General features: G+C 46.4%; 1 protein-coding gene across 3 annotated transcripts in view; it reads left to right on the top strand.

Moving 5' to 3' along the window:
* The window catches only part of STYK1 (STY kinase 1), a 41,001-nt gene extending 19,162 nt beyond the window's left edge, over nt 1-21,839 (top strand). Inside the window, exons 2-10 of one of the 3 annotated variants that reach the window (XM_035140882.3) lie at nt 4,070-4,153; nt 5,097-5,240; nt 8,585-8,854; nt 9,533-9,714; nt 11,011-11,094; nt 12,107-12,315; nt 13,672-13,712; nt 14,239-14,335; nt 18,606-21,839. In XM_035140882.3, coding sequence (XP_034996773.2) covers nt 4,087-4,153; nt 5,097-5,240; nt 8,585-8,854; nt 9,533-9,714; nt 11,011-11,094; nt 12,107-12,315; nt 13,672-13,712; nt 14,239-14,335; nt 18,606-18,810 — 1,299 coding nt within the window. In that variant the 5' untranslated portion in view covers nt 4,070-4,086 and the 3' untranslated portion in view covers nt 18,811-21,839. Of the gene's footprint in view, nt 1-2,106; nt 4,154-5,096; nt 5,241-8,584; nt 8,855-9,532; nt 9,715-11,010; nt 11,095-12,106; nt 12,316-13,671; nt 13,713-14,238; nt 14,336-18,605 lie in introns of those variants that run through there. The other 2 variants (XM_035140879.3, XM_060268664.2) reach the window with 2 other exon arrangements.
* The last annotated feature ends 140 nt before the right edge of the window (nt 21,840-21,979 follow it).

Below are 21,979 nucleotides of genomic sequence, written 5' to 3'. Positions count from 1 at the left end.
CTGCAAAAAACTTTGCCAAAGCATTGCAGGAGATCTTGGGGTACTTACCAGGCCCCGATGACGAAGGTGGTTCTGATAGATTCTGAACCACCTAGAAGAGTCTCCTGCTGCTGTTTTCTGCAGATGCAATAGAAACGGTGAAGAAGGTCCTCTTCGCCGTTGCCATTGCCACTTGGTAGGCTCGAAGTTGAGCTCTAGCCCGTGTCCGGTCTGATTCAGAACGAGTTTTCCGCCACCGGCGCTCTAGCCGTCTCAGCGACTGTTTCATCACCCTGAGCTCCGGGGAAAACCACAGGGCTGTCCGGGCTCCATGCAATCGGAGAGGGCGCTTCGGAGCCAGACAGTCAATAGCCCTGGTTAACTCCACATTCCAGCGTCCACCAGGGAATCATCTGAAAGGCCATCAGCAAGGGATAAAACATCCCCTACCACTCTCTGGAAGCCAATTGGATCCATTAAGTGGCGGGGGCAGACCATCCGAATCGGTCCCACCTCCCAGCAGAGGGGAAGGGTCACGGAGAAGTCCAGTTGCACCATAACTGTACACAAAGGCGTAGCAAGCTCAGGTGGTACCCGGTGTGGAATTTTTTTGTCACACACCCCCACGCCACTTTACCACGGCACTAGCAAAGCTGCACACTCTTGCCAGGAGGGGGGGAAGCGGGGGGGGGGAGAAGCCAATCTTGAAGTGGAGAAGAGCCCGCACTCGCTCGGATTGGCGGGGAGGTCACGGAAGGGGGAGAGCGAAGCCTTCTGCCGCAGGCAGAAAAAGGAGAGGAAGTCGGGTGGGCTGGCTGGCGGGGGTCTGGCTGCGCCTGCTGCTGCCGTTGCCACTGCTGCCGGGGCTTTGACAGCTTGGCGAAGCGGAGGGAGAGGAGCTTTATGGTAATTGTGGCTCTCTCTCCACTGGCCTTCTGGGTAGCAAAGCCGAGCCAAGCAGGGAGTCTAGCAGGGGGGGGGGGAGAGACTTTTTTCCACCTCGCCTGGTCAAAAAGGAGAGTGCGGTCTCCTCAGGGCGCCCTCGGGCAGGGCAAGCAGAGCAAGGAGGGGGGAGGGGGGAAGCAGCCAGGAAACGCCGTGGAGTGGGAATCAATTAAGGAGAGAAAGCTAAAAGCCTTGGAGAAAGTAAAAAAAGGAAAGAAAAGAGGCAGCTCCGGGAGAGCGCGGGGAGAAGAGAAGCCTCGCTGCTGCTTTGGGAGAGCGTAGTGATGTGGCTGTGTTTCTGCTGCCACTGCCACCGCTGCTTCTACTGACAATGGCTCCCTGAGTGCTGAGCCCATCAGTGGGGAGGGGAGGGGAAAGAGGAGATGGCGGGGAAGAGGAGGAGGAGGAAGAGGAGGCAAAGCCCAGCCCGGAGCAGACACACCAGCAACATGGTACTGCCAGAGCTGAGCCGCCGGGCAGCCAGAAGGAGCATGCTGCTGGCGGGGTGCTGAGCCCAAGTGATAGCCAAGTGGGGTGACCGTAGGTCTCGCTCCCCCCTTCCAACCCGTGCAGCCCACCTGCCCTGCTGAGGTCCGCCGGTGGCCGGATCGTCTGACGTGGGGGCAGCCCAGCCTCCCGGTAAAAAGCCTTGCTTGGCGCGGCAGCGGGCGGCACACGCTTTGCTTCATCCTTCCTGCACCGCCCAGCAGAAAGCAAGAAGTAAAGCACACGCCGGCCAAGCAGGTGAGTGAGCAAGCCAGCCGCCGCCACGCCGAGCAAGGCTTTTTACCTGGCAGTGGGGCCCAGCTTAGGAGTCGCGGGGGACCTGGGGAACACAATTTTTGTTGCATTGACACCTGCAGTTGTTCTTACTTAATTTTAATGTGCTGATTTCATATCTGAAGTCGGTTTTGTTCTGTAAGCTCTAGTTTTTCACTTTTTACCATAATCTTCGTTATAATTCAATAGTTTATTAAACACATAGCCAAAGTAGTACAGTATGATTATAAATGTAAGTGACTTATATAGCATTGAACATGACATGTATATCTATGTACAGTTGAAGGTATGCAAAAAAATGTATTCCCTTGGGATACAGTATATACAAGCTGCTGTTATTCAGGTAAGAATATACAGTACCTGAATAACAGCACACACACACACACACACGTATATACTGTATCCCAAGGGAATACATTTTTGCATACCTTCAACTGTGCATAGATATACATGTCATGTTCAATGCTATACATGTCAGAGCACTGACAGCCGAGCGGAGCAGAGCCCGTCAGAGCTCTGTGGGCTCTTCTGGTGCGGGCGGCTCCGTGTGAGTTCTGGGGCGAGCGTTGGAGTCTGGGGAAGAGCTGCTCGCAGCAGAAGAGCCCGCAGCGCTCTGATGGGCTCTCCTCCACTTGGCTGTCGGCGGCTCTTCCCCGGATTCCAACACTCAGCCCCGGACTCACAGCCTGGTGCCCCTGAGAGCCCAGCGCCCAGGTGCTGTGCACCCGTAGCGCCAACGGTTACGTCTTCTTCTTTGGCGATCACTCATAGCTGAGTAAGATTGTCTTCCATTGTTTTAACAATGAGTCCGTAAGTGACTGTGGAGGCCAATTATGGATCCACACATCCTTCCACAGTGGGGACATTGGTTTCCGGGCAGGAGTTGATCATGGTGTGGATTTGCCAAGCGTGCCTTCCTCTTAGCATGTTTCTCCCTTGCGTCCTGAGTTTGAGTGTCTTCAAAGCCCATGATACCTTTGGTAAAGGATGTTCCCCAACTGGAGCGCTCGCACACCAGTGTTTCCCAGTTGTCAGTGTTTATACTACTTTTTTTTTAATTTTCCTTGAGACAGTCTTTAAACCTCTTTTGTTGACCACCAGCATTACGCTTTCCATTTTTAAGTTCAGAATAGAGTAATTGCTTTGGAAGAGATAATCAGGCATCCACACCACATGACCAGTCCAACAAGTTGATGTTGAAGAATAGATACAAATGTACACAACATGTATCTGTGGTACAGCCTTGACTACAAACTTGGCAGCAATTTAACCCTTCCCCACTAGCTGTAGTTATGCAGACCTAGTAACTTCAACTTCAGATTTCTAGATTCCCATCAGACACCTGCTTTTCACGTCCTGAAGTTAGCTCAGCTGCAGTTTATGTGAGTTACTGGCAACATGCCCATTTTATATTACAAAATGACAGCTTATCCATATAGAGCATAGCACAGATCCATATACAAGGGTCTTATGTCTACATTGCACATTTAGACAGCTAAGGATAATTCCTAGTAACAGAATAGTTTTCAAACCCTTCTAACTCCCATTACCCCTGGCCATTGGCCATGTCTGCTTGGGCTGATGGGAGTTGTAGTTCAGCAATATCTGGAGGGCCAAATGTACCCTAGCCCTGGTCTGGAACATTTGCTCTGTCTAACCAAATTTCAACTAAATTTAGGTCCTTATTCAAAATGGTCATTGAAGTAGAGCAACTAGCTTCTTGTAGGCTGTGCTAATTAGGCACTGCAAGTTGCTATCAGTTTGATCGGTTTCTATATAATTGTATTATAAAATTATTTATTCTGGATAGTTGTTGTTGTTTAGTCGTTTAGTCATCTTCGTGACCCCATGGACCAGAGCACGCCAGGCACTCCTGTCTTCCACTGCCTCCCACAGTTTGGTCAAACTCATGTTAATAGCTTCAAGAACACTGTCCAACCATCTCGTCCTCTGTTGTCCCCTTCTCCTTGTGCCCTCAATCTTTCCCAACATCAGGGTCTTTTCCAGGGAGTCCTCTTCTCATGAGGTGGCCAAAGTATTCGAGCCTCAGCTTCAGGATCTGTCCTTCCAGTGAGCACTCAGGGCTGTTTTCCTTAAGAATGGATAGGTCTGATCTTCTTGCAGTCCATAGGACTCTCAAGTCTGGGTAGTACTGCTACCGGTACTCAGCTTCTTAAGTGCTCATGTGAATGAACTTGAATTTTTATTTCTAAATTCACAATACTCTCTCTTTTTTGTATATGCCAATGAAATCTGTATTTTTCCTATGTCCACTGCTGGGATTTTAAAAACTTTGCACCAGTAAAATATGTTTTCATTTTTTTGCTTAACCCTTTCATAAACTCCAACAACTGATGAAGAGCAGGCCAAATTTGACCGAACATGGTGGGAGAAATAAGGAGGCTATCACGCACACTGCTGGACTGTCAGAAGAATGATGAACTGTGTGGTAAGAATGAAAACTACTTTCTCTCTTTTAGTGCACTCTACATCTGGGAAGATTGCACATGCTGAGCTGCAGCAAATCAATAGTTTATAGAAAATGTTTTCTGGCTTAGTTGGACAATTCTATCAGCCTTCCTTAATCAAAACGATCTTGCAAGATGGGCCTTTGATGTGATCCAGCCGGGCTCTTCTTAATGTTGTTATGTGTTCTCATCTTCTCATGCACTAGCCTGCATTGTTTCTTCCCTTAACTGTTTCAGCTAAGCTAAATATGTGCAAGCAAGTAGAATGTGTAAATGTAATTTGTTTATTTTAAACAGTATATTCATAAGCAATCCCCTTGGCAAACCAATAATAATAGCTACATTCAAAGCAGAGAACAGAGCATAGGAAGAGCAGCAGAGAGATGCTCCCTGGCCCTTTCCACAAGTCAAAAATCATGGATAACAAATAAGTACTATAAGTTTGTGGTTTCCCTCTAATTATGTACTGTATGTGAAGTCTAAAGTCAGTAATCCCAAAAGCAATTCCGGTGGATTGGGACCCTGGGGAGTCAGGGCATGTGGCTTCCATAAAATGGGCTATGGAATAAATTAATAGTCATTTTATTTAATGGCCCTTCCACCATTTCTAAAAGATCACAAGCTTTTGAGCTGAAAATTATCTTTAGGCATAGGTCTTCACAGCAAGTAAGTGTTTTGTTTTTAACATGTTCAAGGTCAAGATGTTCACAAGTTATCGTGACTATACTGCAGTCTGAGAAGCCAGAATAATCTAAACTTGATAGATCATTTGGCTTGTCATTTCTGTGTCCTTGTGAGAGATGCTTTTGTTGCAGCGAGTGAGAGAACAGCTTGAATAACTCTTGTGCTGCACAACTGCTTGTGATGAGCCAGATGAACACTAGCTATTATAACTTTATTATCATTTGCTATTTCCATTGACAGTTGTTCGAGAGAATCAGACTGAAGTAATCATTGTACCAGTCCTCTTGATAGGGGTATTTGTCATTATCTTAAGTGTCATCCTTTGGCTCCATTACCAGAGCATAAAGGCAAAGCAGCAGACTTCTCCAGAGTCCAGAGAAGAAGGTAAGGACAGCTGTCAAAATTGCCAGGTGCCAGGAAAAGAAACTTGGAGGGATAGTCATGGTGGCTATATGCTACCTCCAGGATCGGGTGTTGTGTTCCTCTGATTGCCAGTTGCTGGGAAACAACTATACAGTACTTTCTCTGAAGACCTTGGGGTGGCTAAGATCTTGAATTTTCAAGTCATACCCTAAGACCTGACACACCCCTACAGATCTGAGAACATGCCACCTTCTTACTTAGAGTCCTGTTCATGTTGCAGTGCTGCCTCAGCATAGCTTCCATAGCTCTCTTCCACCATGAGGTTAATCTAGAACAGGCTTCCTCAGCTTCGGCCCTCCAGATGTTTTTGGCCTACAACTCCCATGATCCCTAGCCAGCAGGACCAGTGGTCAGGGATGATGGGAATTTCGTGTCAAGACCCCGCAACCACCCCCTCAAAGAGGAATAAAAACACTAGGACACAGGAGATAAGGTTAATGTTATTGGGCAAATTTAGGCCACAACTTTATTGATTACAGAATGTGAGCGGTATTGGCTTAGGCATTGAGTAGACCGGGCTATATCTGACTCCTGCCCGTTGTGCAGGTAGTTTGGTAGGGTAAACCACCGGTAGGGGGAGCCCCATTGATGCAAACCAACTCAAGCTCACCCCTGGGTTCCCGGAAGGGTCGTGGCATGTCCCTAGACCCGTCCCGGGCTTCAGACAAGATCCACACCCCTGGATTCCTTTAACGGAATACACCTACGCATGGAGGGGCAGGTGATGGCCAGGTCTCCCCTCCCCCATCAGCAGGTCACCCAATGCCTAACCGCCACCAGAGCCCAAGAGGCTCGCCGCCACATACCCTCATAACTGCAATCAATACTTCAAGCCCTCAAATATATTGGCCAACCAGATATCGTTTCCCCAATCCAAAAGGTGGACGCCATCGTCCCAAAACAATGCCATCTTGCTGTAAACTATCGTGGGATACAAAATCACCCGGCCACCAAGCAAGTGCACCTTCTGTGCCACTGAACGATTCAAGCGTTCCGGGTATGATCAGTTGCAGCTTGGGATCCACTACCACGCCATACACGTCTCTCCAAAAGGTGCGACCAAATCAGAGTCATTTTAGGGAAGTTTGAAGCCAGATAGTCCAAGTCAGTCCTGATGTTAGAAAGCAAGTCCACGCCTTTACGACTCGGGAGATCATTTTCACCCAGCTGCAAAACCAAAGCATTGGGGGGTGGGGCTTGTGTCTCAGCCCTGGCCTTCACCATTGGCAACATCTCCTTCCATCGCATCCCACATCTCGAAATCCATGAAATATGGTTGTGGTCAGGAAAACCCAGCTGGCACCCCAGGCCACTGGCGATCGCCCTCACCCGGGCCCAATGGACAATACTGTGCCCCACCATCCAAATCTCAACGCATCCAGCTTCTGAAAAGGAAAGAAATGACAGGACAGGGTAAGTCACAGGTCTGTTCACATTGTGTTGCCACCACGGATATAACCTTTGAACGCATTGGATCGCCAACGTCCCAAGTCCTTTATTCTGTCAGTTGTCAACCCCCAGTGGGTGGCAGTTGTTGCGGCCTCAATCCTGAAAGAATGGGCAGCGAACTCCCTGGCTGGGAGACCGCATGCTTCGATGGCTTTCCGCATCACTCAAGTAAACTGCTGTCTGGAAAGGCGGGACCCATCCTCGTGTATCAGTAGTGCACCAGAACCTGATGGCCTAAGATCGAGATAACGTTTTGTGTCTTTCACGGAGCAAGGGCCACTTTGCATGGTCGCTGGCAACCGGAGCACGGCGCCCTTCCCTTTCTGGTCTGTTTTAGAGCGGCGGATGTAAATAAGCAGCTCATTTGCAGACAGCTGAATGTTGCTGGGCTGCAAGCCACGGGATAAAGGGCCTGTGTCATCTTCCAGGACCACCTCACCCACCCTAAGGGCACCAAAAAATGCAATTGAATAAGCTCCAGTAAACAATCTGGATTCATATTTGGACCAACAGATGGAGTGTAACTTGTGGCATATTTTACAGAGGAGGTCGATTGTAACTGGCCTCCGCCCATCCCTGCTTGGAGGTTGCAATCTACGCCAACCTTCGAGCGCCCTGCGTACCACAAAGACCGCACAAGGATCCATAAAATAAATGGATTTAGTAAAGAAGGAGATGGCTGCCGCTTGGATTTTTTAAGTTTTTGCAGCACGACCAAGGTTACGCAAATGGACTAAGTATTGCAACGCGTGTTTGGTGGTGGTGGGTGCCTGACGCCTAATACCTAATAACTGAGCACAATAGACTAGGAAATCAGACCAGGCTCTAGTGTAGGACTTAAGTGTAGAAGGTGCAACTGAAGCCAATACTCCCTGCATTACATTTCGTTTCCAAGGCTCCAAACATGCTCCGGGAAAGACTCTGGCAACTGCTGAGCATCTGGTGCCAACGTCTGGAAGCGGTCCATCTGAAATCGAGATAGCGCATCTGCGATGTCATTATTAACCCCAGGGATGAATTTAGCTGAAAATACGATGTTAAACTGGAGGCACCCAAGAGGGAGCCTCTCGGTTTAAACAGGGCCTGGCCATGCCCCCCGGCCAGCTGATTGGCTGGCAGATGGATGATATGGCCGGGATCCCCCTGGGTGGCACGGAACAACGTCCCCGCCCCCCGCCCCATGCGGTGGAGCAGATTTGTAGTCTCAAAACATCTGGAGGGCCGAGGTTGAGGAAGCCTGATCTAGAATGCATCTGAATCACCAGCTGGGGATGTGGTGGTAGTTCCATTGCTGCATGCCATGCATAATTTTGGGGCATTCTTTAAACAACAATTTTCTATTGATAAATAACGCGTCTGTTTTATATTGGCTATTTGTGTTGCAAGAACATCTGTCTTTTAATATACAGTGGTACCTCGGTTTAAGTACACAATTGGTTCTGGAAGTCTGTACTTAACCTGAAGCGTACTTAACCTGAAGCGAACTTTCCCATTGAAAGCAGTGGAAAGTGGATGAATCCGTTCCAGACGGGTCCGCGGAGTACTCAACCTGAAGCATACTTAACCCAAAGTATGAGTGTAATTGGTTCTGGAAGTTTGTACTTAACCTGAAGCATACTTAACCTGAAGCGAACTTTCCCATTGAAAGTAATGGAAAGTGGATTAATCTGTTCCAGACGGGTCCGCAGAGTACTTAAACTGAAAGTACTCAAACCGAAGCGTACTTAAACCTAGGTTTGACTGTATTCCCCAGAACAGAGGGTTAGAGAGTACATGGCTAAAACTAAAATGAAAGGGGTGGGGGGTGGGAAATACCTACTCTTGTGTTTCACCACAAGTTTTCCATTTGCTAACAGGTCATGTCCCAGTATCAGAAAAGAAGAAAAGCCCAGGGAAAACGGTCAGGATATCAGAACATACCACCATCCAATTAAATGAGACAACCAGGAGTTCCTTGCTTAAAACTGCAGCCTTAACCTTCAAGGAGCTGGAGATTCCACGCGAGAAAATATCATGGGAGTCACTGAAGCTTGTAAGAAATGGCAGCTTTGGGGGAATCTACAGAGCAGAGCTGAAGACCAGCAACCCTGGGAAAACTCAGCCAGTCTTATTGAAGGCCTTGAAAGGTAATGTGAATGCCATCCAGGCATGGAAATTTTAACTTTTCATTTATTTGCTGGCCTCTGTTTTAAAGTGGGAGCTTTGCACTGAACTGGCAAGACCCGTCTACTCTATACAAAGAAGTAAAATTGGTACTTTGATAGTGTAGAATCCATACCTTCTGCTCAGTCCTGCATCTGCAACTGCATAGAACACTGCAAAAGCCTCTAGAGGGTTTAACATACTTGATGTGGTGTTTAGCTACGCTGTTCTGCAAAGGCTCTTTGTGTGTTGCTGTTGCAAGCCGTTTTCTTTTCTATCCGGGCTCAGAGACCAGTGTTAGAGCCTCTGAAGAGTTTTCTCTTCAGTTCTAGCACAAAAATGGTTCCTACTCTTTTGCGTATGAGACCTAGCTAGGTGTGTGTGCGCATGTGTGGAATTTAGAAGCAGGAAGAAAACGAGAATCCATCTGTTTTCTGCTTCTTGGTGGAGCTTAAGGTACTAGCTCTGCTCTGGTCAAAATGCCTGAGAGATTTTAGGTGTTAACATCTGCTAAAACAACTCAATTCTGGCAGAACATCAGAACATTCTGGGGCCTCTCTGAACCAGAGTAGGCCTTCCTTTCTTCCTTCTTACCTTCCCAAAGGAGAATAATTAAGACAGTTATACCAGCTTCTCTCACTCATTTTTAACTTCCCTTTCAGAGTCTGCCAGCTCCCATGAGATTAAAGATTTTATGGAAAGGATTAAGTTTTATCAGTTTCTTGGTAATCACGAAAACATCATTAAGTTATTAGGATGTTGTATGCAGCAGATGCCTCTTTACATGATATTGGAGGACGCTTCCAACGGAAATCTTTTGAACTTCCTTTGGACCTGCCGCAGGGTAAGTCTTAAGAAAGGCTATGCCTTGCTAGATCTGATTGGTCTCCAAAATATTGTAATACAGTAAGTACAGGTGAATTGTTGCCATAGGAGTTCATGACCAGAGATTCTTCTGGAAGTGGGCATGTCTTTCTTCTTCCCTTCCCTGGCTGGAAATGATATCATCAAGGTGTGTGTATATGTTTAAAGGAGAATAGACAGGTGGATCTATGAAACACACAGGAGTAATGTGAGTAATGAGGAACCTTAATGGGAGAACAGGATCCACTGGAGATCTAATGCTGTGAACTTTTCATCTTGAGCTTAGCCTGTATAGATGTGTAAGTAAATGTGGCATCACAGTTATATTCAGTCCAAGGAAAGCCCCCCCATGGTACATTCTGGAACCCTAAAAGTTCTCACTGTTCAGAAACTGTGGTGCAACTAACAATAATAAGTAACTACGTCCTAACTATAAAGACCGTGGGAATAGATATGTAGTAGTACAGTAAACAATTGAGCTAAAATCTATGCAACCAATATCTGGAGTGGATGTGTGCAAAAACTTGTATATTTTAAAGCTACAATTTTACTGAGGATCTGGGAACATTATAGATGGGAGTGCAATAAGTATAGCAATCTGGAGAAGGTGACACTTTCTGGTTAAGAAGGAGGAGTACAGAAACAGTTTGGAGTTGTAGGTCAGGGGTAGGCAACCTAAGGCCCATGGACCACAAGCGGCCCACGGGGGTCGTTTAACCGGTCCACGAGCTGCCCACGAACTGAGCCACCTGCTTGGCAAATCCCCATGCGCTACACTAAACAGCATAGCACGACACAAGGACTTGCTTCCACAGCGCCGAAAATCACGCATGCGCATGCACAGACACTGGAAATTGCGTCTGCGCAGACTCAGACGCCAGAAATCACGGGGGCTCACGTTCACGTGCAATCCGGCCCAGGTGAGGTAAACCTTGCTGACCCATTGTAGGTTGTACTTAGAACTTTAGACACCCATCTGTTTCCAGGTACACTCCTATTCATGTGTGGCTACCTGTGGAGACACAAGGCTGCCTATGCAAGGCCATCACTCCCTTTTCCCTGGGTGCCCTCCTAGTCCATCTCCAGTTTAGGGTCAGCTATCTTCCCTGCTGCTCTCTCTGGCCTGTCTGAGCACCTCGCCCCAGCTGCCTTCTAACGTGAAAGACACTACTGCCCCTTTTCCAAAGGAAACAATCTGGTAGCATTGTCCCTGGAACGTCTCACTACCTGGGGAAGTAGCGAGTGTATATCAAACCACCTGTTTCTGTCTTGCTAGGATGTAGTGACCATGGATGGATTGCCGCTTGATCTTACAGAGAGACAGGTCTATAAAATTGGACAACAAATTGCGTCAGCCCTGGTAAGTTTATTAATTAAGCCAGCCCCACCCACAACTGGCTTCCTTCAGAGCATGTGAGTAACACCCACCCTAGGTAATTTGTTTGGTTCACATGGGATATAAAATGTCTACTAAGTGGACTATGCATTGGCTAAACTTACTGGAAGAATAAGAAATCAAGACGACAAACTTTTTATTAAGGAATGGAAATCGTTTATTGAATATTTGCAAACAAATTGTAAACAAATTAAGACATTAGCAGTATTATTGTAAAGACTTGCAGTTTCTAAAACATAGATGAGGAAAAGAATAAATAGTTACTTGGGATATGCAGAAGAAAAGAAAAAGAGGGTAAATTCATGGAACTGCTGGAAGAGGGGAAGGGAAGTCAAGGTTTGATATGTGAGAATTGCTTAATTTTGTTGTTGTTGAAATGCTTATATGTAATAAATGAAAATGATAAGCTTAATAAAATAAAGCGTCTACTAAAGTCTTTGAAGCTTGGACCCATGCTTGCCCATGGGTCTAACAATAGTAGGGGAGGCTGCAACTTTGTGACAGAGCATATGATCTGCATGCAGAGTTTCTAGGTTCAATACCTGATATGTCTGGGAAGGGCTGGGAAAGTCACATTCCTGTCTCCTGAAGAGTCGCTGACAGCAAGGAGACAGTGCTGAGCAGATGGACCATTGGTACAATGAGATCCCTATATTCCTAACCCAACTGGAAGAAAACCTCTGGGTGCTGCTGCATTGCAAAGGATAAATACTGTATGAAACAATTTCATGCCTACAGCTAGGAAAATACAGCCTTCAAGAGATACTGTATGAAACTAGGAAAATACTAACCAAACTTTCTCCCCACCCCAAGATAACTGATTTCCTGTTGTAAAACCTTATTTGATTGTGTATGCTGAATATCTGATAGGACTTGCCAAATCTAGATGTAAGCGTTGAGGCATACTTTCATGTTAAAACAGGGAGAGGTGCTCTCAGTGTAGCAGCTGACAACATATCGTTTCTAAATTTTCTAGGATTTTCTTCAGGGGAAAAAACTATTTCATGGTGATGTGGCAGCCAGGAATGTCCTAATTGGCGATGCATTTACTGTGAAGCTCTGCAGACTAGGACTGGCGTACAGAAGCCATACCTGCGGTCCCAGCTCCATCGCACAAACTGTTCCACTCAAGTGGCAGGCTCCAGAGCGACTTCTGAAGAAACCACCCAACATCAAGTCAGACATGTACGGGTCCATTCAGATATCTCATAAGCTAGGCTTGTTGGTCAAAGGCCTGTCAGAGTACGCCTGCCTATTTTTCAACAGATGTAGGCATATTTCCAGCTGGTAATTTGACTGCTTCAGCCCAAACTGTAATATTGGGTTACTCAATTGCACTGTTGGGTGTTAGTTTGGTCAGTTCTTTTTGCTACAACAAGACTACACAGCCACCCCTCCGGAGACTCCAGGCTGAAACAAATCAGTTGTTTTATTGATACACAGTGCTTCCTTCGGAGAATAATATTTTCTTCATAATTAAATTAATGTCATGAACTTTGAAGAAAGGCATAGTAACATAAAGGAAAATGCAATACACTAATGTAACATGTAGAAAATAACACAGATTGAAAATGGCATATGCTTAATATTACTAGTGTACTGAGAAAGCAATCAATCAGATTAATTAGAATAAGAATCCTTGCTACTTCCTATGCTAATTGAATTGTACATTTGGCCTGTTTCTTTCTGCTCACCTAGTTTCCAAAATGGCTTTATAAACTTCCTAGCATTTTGGAATAAAGTTCCATTATTCAACCAGTGCCATAGTTTAAGGATGCTGTTATCTTCAGCCAAAAGTGAGAGCGTGTGAAGGTGGGGTGGTTTTTGAGTGAACGAATAAGTGTATGAGTGATTGAACGAATGAAATTCCGAATGTCCTCTTACATTGATCAGTGACTGGAATAGAGTTTTTAAACCTTTTCCATCACTTACGTAGGAGCAACTTGACACAAGTCACTTTGACACACTCCAGCAAAACAATCCAATAATGTTATGATGCCACATCCTCTGTGCTGCTGTTGTTCTCTTTAGGATTTTATTAGGTATGGTATTTTATTTACCCATATCATCAGGTCCTCATCACTCAGGATGCCAGGGTCTCACACTATCGCTGTGGTTCAGCAACAGCTCCTCCTAGCTTGCAGAGCGTTGCCTGTGACGGGGTGAGCTCCTGTTGCTTGGTCCCAGCTCCTGCCAACCTAGCAGTTCGAAAGCATGTCAGAATGCAAGTAGATAAATAGGAACCGCTACAGCGGGAAGGTAAACGGCGTTTCCATGTGCTGCTCTGGTTTGCCAGAAGCGGCTTTGGCATGCTGGCCACATGACCTGGAAGCTGTACGCCGGCTCCCTCGGCCAATAATGCGAGATGAGCGCGCAACCCCAGAGTCGGTCACGACTGGACCTAATGGTCAGGGGTCCCTTTACCTTTAGACTAACCTTAAGGTACATTTCCTGCAGCTCTCAGTGGAAGGTATGAAGTGACTGCTTCTGTTAACCCTTTTCGTTTTACTCTTTTGCTTTTTTCGTTTTGTTTTATTGCAGATGGTCCTTTGGAATCTTACTATACGAGATGATCACATTAGGTAAGTAGAGGAAAGTAATCCTGAGGAGAGGGGGCAATCCTAATCATGTTTGAGTAAATGTGTTTGAGTGGGAGATCCTCTGGTCAAAGCTGCAATTTAGTTTTTAGTTTAAGTGGGCTTTGGAAGTGGATTGCTCAGTTGGCAGAGCATCAGAGTCATGAGGCCGCCTCGGGCAAGAGATTCCTGCATTTCAGGGGGTTTTGGCCTACAACTCCCATGATCCCTAGCTAAGAGGACCAGTGGTCAGGGATGATGGGAATTGTAGTCCAAAACATCTGGAAGGCCGAAGTTTGGGGATGCCTGGACTAGATAGCCCTCATGGTCCCTTCCAACTGTATGATTCTGTGTGAAGGATGGTCGAATTAAAACACTCCACACGAAACCGCATTTTGTCTTAGCTGCTTCCAACAAAAACAAAAAACACATAAAGAGAGCCAACCTTGGGTCTCATTTAGATTTAAAGGAAAGTTTTAATTTAATTAGTGTAAAAACTCTTGGGAGTTTTCGTTTTATTTTGACCCCCCAGGAGCGCCACCATTTCCAGAGGTTCCCCCGTCTGAGATCTTGCAACACCTTCAGAGGCAGCACACTATGAAGAGGCCTTCCAGCTGTCAGCCAGCCATGTAAGATTCCTCCGCATCCCATCTTATGATGCAGGCTTTGCATTTTGTTCTAAATTATTACCTCATTTCCTAAAGGATCGACCAACCACAGATCATTCTACAGGTGAAATTCGGAAAATTAGAATATCGTCAAAAAGTGCATTTATTTCAGTAATGCAACTTATTATCTTTTCTTTTTCTTTTAATTTTTACAAATGCTTTCTTTTGGAAATTCCACAGTAATAAAGGAAATAGTTGCAATAGTACAAAAATAAACATCGCTATTACATTTCATTAATTACGTTCCATTTATAATTGACCCGCCTAACGACAAATAATTAATTACAATTACAACAAATAGAGGCTTGACATATCTTGCTTTGCATGTCATGCATCTGTCTCATATATTGGTTTCACCTTTTAAGTTGAACTAGTGAAATAAATGCACTTTTCGACGATATTCTAATTTTCTGAGTTTCACCTGTATTTCCTTCCTGCTATCTGCAAGAAACACCTTTGCCCCTGAGCCAACATTTGTAAAATGTTGAACCTTCACGTCCCCATCCCAAGGTAAGCCTGCCGGCGAAGTTGTGGCTCCTTAATGAACAAATAGATACAGCAGTGGTTTACATGCAACTAAATATCAGGAAGGTTGCATTCCTTAGCTCCATATGTCAGGAAACAGACCAAGCCTATGAAGGCTCACTTGGAAGTAAATTCCACTGAGTTGCATGAGGATAAGCACCAATGAATGTAGTGGGACTTACTTTCATCACTATAGGGCTCGTCCAGGTTTGCCCTGCTGCTTTCCCCCCCAAGGAAACTCAATATTTACTGCTGAATCAGCACAAACATCAAGAGGGTTTTCTCCAGATTGGCATTTGCTCTGATTTATCGCCAGGTGGTGCTGTGGGTTAAACCACTGAGCCTAGGGCTTGCTGATCAGAAGGTCGGTGGTTCAAATCCCTGTGGCGGGGTGAGCTCCCGTTGCTTGGTCCCAGCTCCTGCCAACCTAGCAGTTCAAAAGCACATCAAAATGCAAATAGGAACCACTATAGCGGGAAGGTAAACGGCGTTTCCATGTGCTGCTCTGGTTTGCCAGAAGCGGCTTTGTCATACTGGCCACATGACCTGGAAGCTATACACCGGCTTCCTCGGCCAATAATGCGAGATGAGCGCGCAACCCCAGAGTCGGTCATGACTGGACCTAATGGTCAGGGGTCCCTTTACCTTTACCTTTTATCGCTAAAGAGCGGGTTTTCCAGGAGAAAGTAACAGAGCAAGGGCAAAACCGTTCAGACCCATGCCTAGAAAGTGTGGGGCGAGCAGACAAGTGCTCAGAGCTGTGCTTTCTAGGTATGGGAACAAGCAGAAGTGTGGGTGGGCAGCAAAAGCAGATGTGGCCACTATTGTAAGCTGTTTTCCTCTCCTCAATTTAACCCCTCCCTTGCCAAATATCATTGCTTTGATACCCGCCTCCCAAAAAAATTCTAGAAGGGGGGCAATCGTGATAAGTGTAGTGAGGGGAAATAGATTGATGATCCCTTTCCCCACACACAGTAATCTATATGCCGCGCTCACACATTTGGGGCTGAGGAAAGAGGGACTTCTCACTTAGTCTGAAGTCTGGAAGTCAAGTTGCCACTCAACTTCCATCTTAATGCAGAAGAGCAGTGACTGGCTGCTACTAAATCACCCATCTGCTGAAGCGTGTGAGTCAACACAGAGATGTTCCAGTAAATTTGATTTAAAGAAATTTATGCATATTTATGATACAAAACAAAATTCTCACAGTATTTTGCCCTATGAGAGAAAGGTCAAACATTTGCCATTTTAAAAAATGCGTTCCTGAAACTAGCCACTCTAATTTTGAAGGGAAAGCAGGCTTGGGCCCACAATCTAGAAGAGATGGGGGGGGGAACCTTTGGCCTTCCGGATGTTGCTGAACTACAGCATCCATCTTCCCTGACCATGCTTGCTGTGGCTGATAGGAGTTGTAGTTCAGCAACATCCAGAAGGCCAAAGGTTCCCTACAACTGATCCAGAACATGCCCCCAATCCAGATTAGAGGACCACACCAGTTTCTTGCTGAATATCTCCTCCTCTGTGGCTGCTATTTGCCCTAGTCAGAGGTAGGGTCCCATCCACGCCCCCCCCCCAATAGCTCCTTTGGGTACCAATAGCAATGTATGGGTTTTTGGTGGCAGGAAATAGGTGCAAGGCTCTGAACTGCCCCCCTTAAAATAAAAGTAGTTAGTTTAAGCACACCTTTTTTATAAAAAGCGGGGGAGTGAATAATAGGCTGTGTGATTTGGCCCTGAAACCTACATTCTGCCTGTTACTTTGGGCTATGTACTTCTCAAATAAAAGGCTTCCTGAAAACTAATTTCATGAGGCAAAACAACAGTAAACATGAGGCAAAAGCAATTGTCTAGAGCACTTTATGCATGGTTTTCTGCCTGCAAGTGCCTATGTTCCTTACTCTATGTTTTATTATAAACATGTCACAGTTTGTTACAGAAGGCTCCCCAGGGAGCCAAGCTACACAGTATACAGAATGAGATAGAGTAGAAGAACGTATTATGCACTTCAGAATGGAGTGCAAGATCATTTTGAATTTCCTCACATCAAAAACTCCCTGCATGAAATGGATTCTAGTCAATAAAAGCTTATCCCATTATACATTTGTTAGTCTTTAAGGTGCTATAAGATCCTTTGTTATTTCTTCCTACACGTGGTAAACTAGCATATAAGGGAGATACAGTGGTACCTCTACTTACAAATAACTCTACTTACAAATTTTTCTACTTACAAATGGAGCTCCGTCCGCCATCTTGGATGCGGTTTAGATAGGATTTTTTCTACTTACGAATTTTTAGCATAGCTGCCAAGTTTTCCCTTTTCTCACGAGGAAGCCTATTCAGCATAAGGGAAAATCCCTTTAAAAAAGGGATAACTTGGCAGCTATGATTTTTAGATAGGGTTGCTTCGACTTACGAATGTTTTCTCCCAATGCATTCCTATGGAATTCGACTTACAAATTTTTCCGACTTACAAATGTGCGTTCGGAACGCATTAAATTCATAAGTAGAGGTACCACTGTACGCTAGGTTTTTTTGCACATAGGGGGCTGTCTCTAGGTGTGTCCCTTGGCTCACAAAAGGCTCTTTGTTCCAGAGGAGGCTTCCAAGAAGAGAAAGGGGAGGTGGTTTTCGTGTTATTGCAAAGGGTCTCCTAAAAATTTTTTTAAAAACTTTCCATGACTGGAGGGACACGATTGTGATATAACCCTGGGAGCTTAGAAACCAAAAGCTGCCATTTCACTCTGCCACCTCGTGATGCAAGATGCCTAAATATGCATTGCACTGTGAGATGAACCACTGCCCTTTCTTTTACAGGGATAGCATCTCATGTTCAGGTGCGCTTACCGCCCCTCAACTGGATAGGAAGAATAGACACAACACAGTTTAATTGGGTCAAATAAGGCCACAACTTTTTACAGGTGCAGGAGGTTTTGGCATAGGCATTGAGCACAACCATTGACTTCCAGCCCGCCTGCCGGAAGTGAATCGGTGTCAATCCAGCAGCAGGGGAGTCCTGTGGCTCACATCAATAGGGAAACCCCTGTGGGGATCTCCGCTTTGAGGAGTGCTGTGGCCCACCTGGACATATGGACAGGAGCAATTCCTCCAAGGTCCCTTTAATAAGATACCTTAATTTGGGAGGGGCAGGCAGAGACTACAACCTCCCCTCCATCCAAGACTAAGGTTTACCTACTGCTATAAAATAGGTTAAAAGGGTTAAGTCCAGTCAAAGGCAACTATGGGGTTGCAGCGCTCATCTCGCTTTCAGGCTGAGGGAGCCGGCAGCTTTCCGGGTCATGTGGCCAGCATGACTAAACCTCTTCTGGCGCAATGGAACGCCATGACGGAAACCAGAGCGCAAGGAAACACCGTTTACTTTCCCGCTGCAGTGGTACCTATTAATCTACTTGCACTGGCGTGCTTTCAAACTGCTAGGTTGGCAGGAGCTGGGACAGAGCAATGGGGGCACACCCCGTCGCAGGGATTCGAACCACTGACTTTCTGATTGGCAAGCCCAAGAGGCTCAGGGGTTTAGACCACAACGCCACCAGCTATGACTGCTATAAAATATGCAGCCCTCCGCCTACAATCCAAAATGGTACAGACCAGAAACTGTCTGCTCACCCTGCCGCCTCATTCTGCAAGATGCATAAAGGTAGATGCACAGGTCAAATCCGTGAGATGAACCACTACGCTTTCTTTGACAGGTATAGCATCATGGAGGCCTGCTGGCACTGGACTCCAACAGATCGCCCTTCCCCCACTGAGCTGATCAGGAGGCTGCAAACAGGAATCAAGACCAGCAATGGCCAGGCGGTGCTGCAAATTCCGGAGCTGGTGGTGCCCGAGCTCTATGCTGCTGTAGCTGGGATTGACTTGAGAGACCTTGCCACTGACTACACAGTGTTCTAAAAAGGTGCCTTTTCATAATGTACAGAAGGCAGACTCTGAGAAATGGTAGCTTCTTAAGACTAATCAAGAAAGGGAATGGCATCATTTCAGTTCACCATGGAGAAACGAAGGAGAAAATGAAGCTGGATGTTAGGAAGCCTTTCTTAGTTGCTGTAACGGAACAGGTGTGCATCGTGATATTATGCGCATTTTATTGTAATCATGTCCAACTGACTTCCATGGGTGACCCGTACAACTGTTCATAGAACTGTAACTTTAGTAGTAGAAGAAGAATTGATAGTTACCCGGGAAACGGATTCGAATGGCCGGCTAAACCAGGTGAAGGTAGCCAGCCTGTGTGGCTGACCAGGAAAGCCCAATAGGGCATAGCTGATGGGTAGCTTTGCCTTCTTGTGTTAATCTGCTGACCCTATGAGCTCAAAGGGGTTTGATCTCCGTCAGCTTTTCCCAACCTGGTTGCCCTACCTACAGGGATGGAGGAAGGGGGCCGTGGGGGCAGGCCACCCTGGGTGTCACCACTGAGGGAGGTGACAAAATGGTGGGCGACACACACCGTGGGGCCTGCAGCATGCCCAAGCCACGCATCTCTCCTGGGAGTGACGCAGTGGCTTGGGTGCCCGCAGGCTCCACGCTGCCCCCCAAATGGTCCGCCTACCGCCTCCTCCTCAGCTGTAGGGCAGCTGAGTGGAAGGAGGTAGGCAGACTCCTTGGAGGCCCTGCAGAGTGTCGCGCCCCAGCTCGCCCCGCCCTGCGGGCAGCTGGCCCCACCCCTGGGCATAGGGCATGCATGCCGTCTCAGGCACCCGATTGGATTGCTCCGCCACTTCCTACCTACAAATGTTTTGAGCTGCAACAGCTGGCTGGAACTAATGGAAGTTGTAGTTCAAAATTTCTGGAGGACATTAGGTAGGGGAAGGCTGGCTGCAAGTCCCTTTGTTATCCTGTGGCAGTTGTGGCATTCAGGCCTTCCCATGAGCAATGTGTTTGTCAAGGAAGAGAGAGTGCATCACCTGGGAGCGGGACTGATGCTCTTCTCAAGCCAGATGACAGCAGGTGATGTGAGGAAGACCAAGGGCTTTGCCACAGCACACATTGGAGCTATGCACAGTCACTTAGAATAGTTCCTGCTTTATTAGACAGAAACAAATATTTAGAATCATAGAATAGTAGAGTTGGAAGAGACCACAAGGGCCATCCAGTCCAACCCCCTGCCGAGCAGGAAACACCATCAAAGCATTCTTGACATATGCCTGTCAAGCCTCTGCTTAAAAAGGTAAAGGGGCCCCTGACCATCAGGTCTAGTCGTGTCCGACTGGGGTTGTGGCACTCATCTCGCTCTATAGGCCGAGGGAGCCGGCGTTTGTCATGTGGCCAGCATGACAAAGCTGATTCTGGCGAACCAGAGCAGCGCACGGAAATGCCGTTTACCTTCCCGCCAGAGCGGTCCCTATTTATCTACTTGCATCTACAGTTCGATGTGCTTTCGAACTGTTAGGTGGGCAGGAGCTGGGACCGAGCAACGGGAGCTCACCCCAATGCAGGGATTCGAGCCGCCGACCTTCTGATCAGCAAGCCCTAGACTCTGTGGTTTAACCCACAGCACCACCTGGGTCAAGCCTCTGCTTAAAGACCTCCAAAGAAGGAGACTCCACCACACTCCTTGGTAGCAAATTCCACTGCCAAACAGCATTTTAAATAATTAAAATGAGGTTGTTTTTAAAAAGAGTTCCAAACATTTTGTATGTGTGTGCATGCATGATGTGGGAGACCTTTCAGCTACAGATGCACCTATTCAGTTTTTGGCGCAAAAATGAACCTGAGAGTAAACCGCTCTGTACCTCAAACTACAAGTCAAGGAGGTGAAAGGGAGTGAGAGGGAGAGAATGTGCTTCAGAGAGAGGCAACCAATCCAAATATCTATTCTCTGCAAAATTATCACACAGAGAGAGCCTCCATGTTTGTGGCAGTATAACTCAGACTGCATTATAAGAGAGTTGAGGGTGGGGGGAAAGCGCAAAATGAATTTACATCACAATATAAGCCTAAGCTAGGAAACACCTGCCAAAATTACTTGTGAAGGGTTAGCAATAATGAGCAGAATTATCTGGCTGAATCTGGGTATCGGGTTGAACATGGTACTCTGCAAATTAATAAGTACTTGTCAGTGGGGATGGGGAGAATAAGGACAGGGACATGAGGAGAATATTTCTTTTTAATGCTGCCGATGTGCCATGCCATTCAACTGAAAACATGAAAATTACGGGCTCCCACCAGCATGATGATGATATGGCTCAACAGTGCCACCTCCTGGTCAGTTTCTTGCTTTTAAAAAATGAGATCAAGTTGCACGGCTTGTGCCACTAGAAATTGCTTAGGAGGCCAGATACAGCCTCTGTGTCAGCCGCCCCTGATTTATGGAATCCGTTTCAGTTATTGTGGCCTGAGAATGTGGTTAGGCCACTTGCGGGGAGTATGCAAAACACACACTCCTTTGACCCTTGCCCATCATGGCTGGAAAAAATTATCATGAACTACTTGTTTGATTCAGAATTGCCAAGTCTGAATGTCATGTCCAGCTCCTCCCTGAAGGTGAAGGACCTATTTCTTTTTTAAGGATGCAGCTCCATTCCCAGGCCGTGCTGAGCGCAGTGGCTGCCTAAATGCCACCTGACACACCTCTGGTACTATTCTCCCATAGGTGGCACTTCCCATGTTGCCTAGGACCAGGAAGAAGAAAACCAGGTTGCTTACCTGTAACTGCAGCTGTTCACCTGGTCTTCCGTGCAATCATAGGCAACCCACTTTCCTTCCCCACTGCAGGTCTCTTCCATGCTGCTCTTGCTCTGGCGATTCCTTATGTACCTTGCTGTGGTGGACCTTTAAGGAACTAATTTGAACACAGATTTTGAGGGCTCCTGCCAAAAAATCTTTTCAGATTCTAAACTTTGTAAGGGAACAGAACCCATGAATGTGACTGAAGAAATGACAATGTGAAAACTTCAAATAAACTTTTCATTTTACTTGTTCTTCGTTTTTAATTCAAGGTTCCATTCCCAATATGTTTTGAATCAAAGGATAGCTAGACTTTTCTTCCTTCACCCCACCTTGAAAGGCGGGGGAGGCAGTGCAACAAATATGTATAGGTATTATTCATCACTATGTTGTTCAT

This window comes from Zootoca vivipara, chromosome 15, assembly GCF_965207765.1.
Source record: "Zootoca vivipara chromosome 15, rZooViv2.hap1.1, whole genome shotgun sequence".
Taxonomy (NCBI): Eukaryota; Metazoa; Chordata; class Lepidosauria; order Squamata; family Lacertidae; genus Zootoca; species Zootoca vivipara.
Note: the sequence above shows the minus strand (reverse complement) of the source record. Positions and strands in the feature narration are given on the sequence as shown.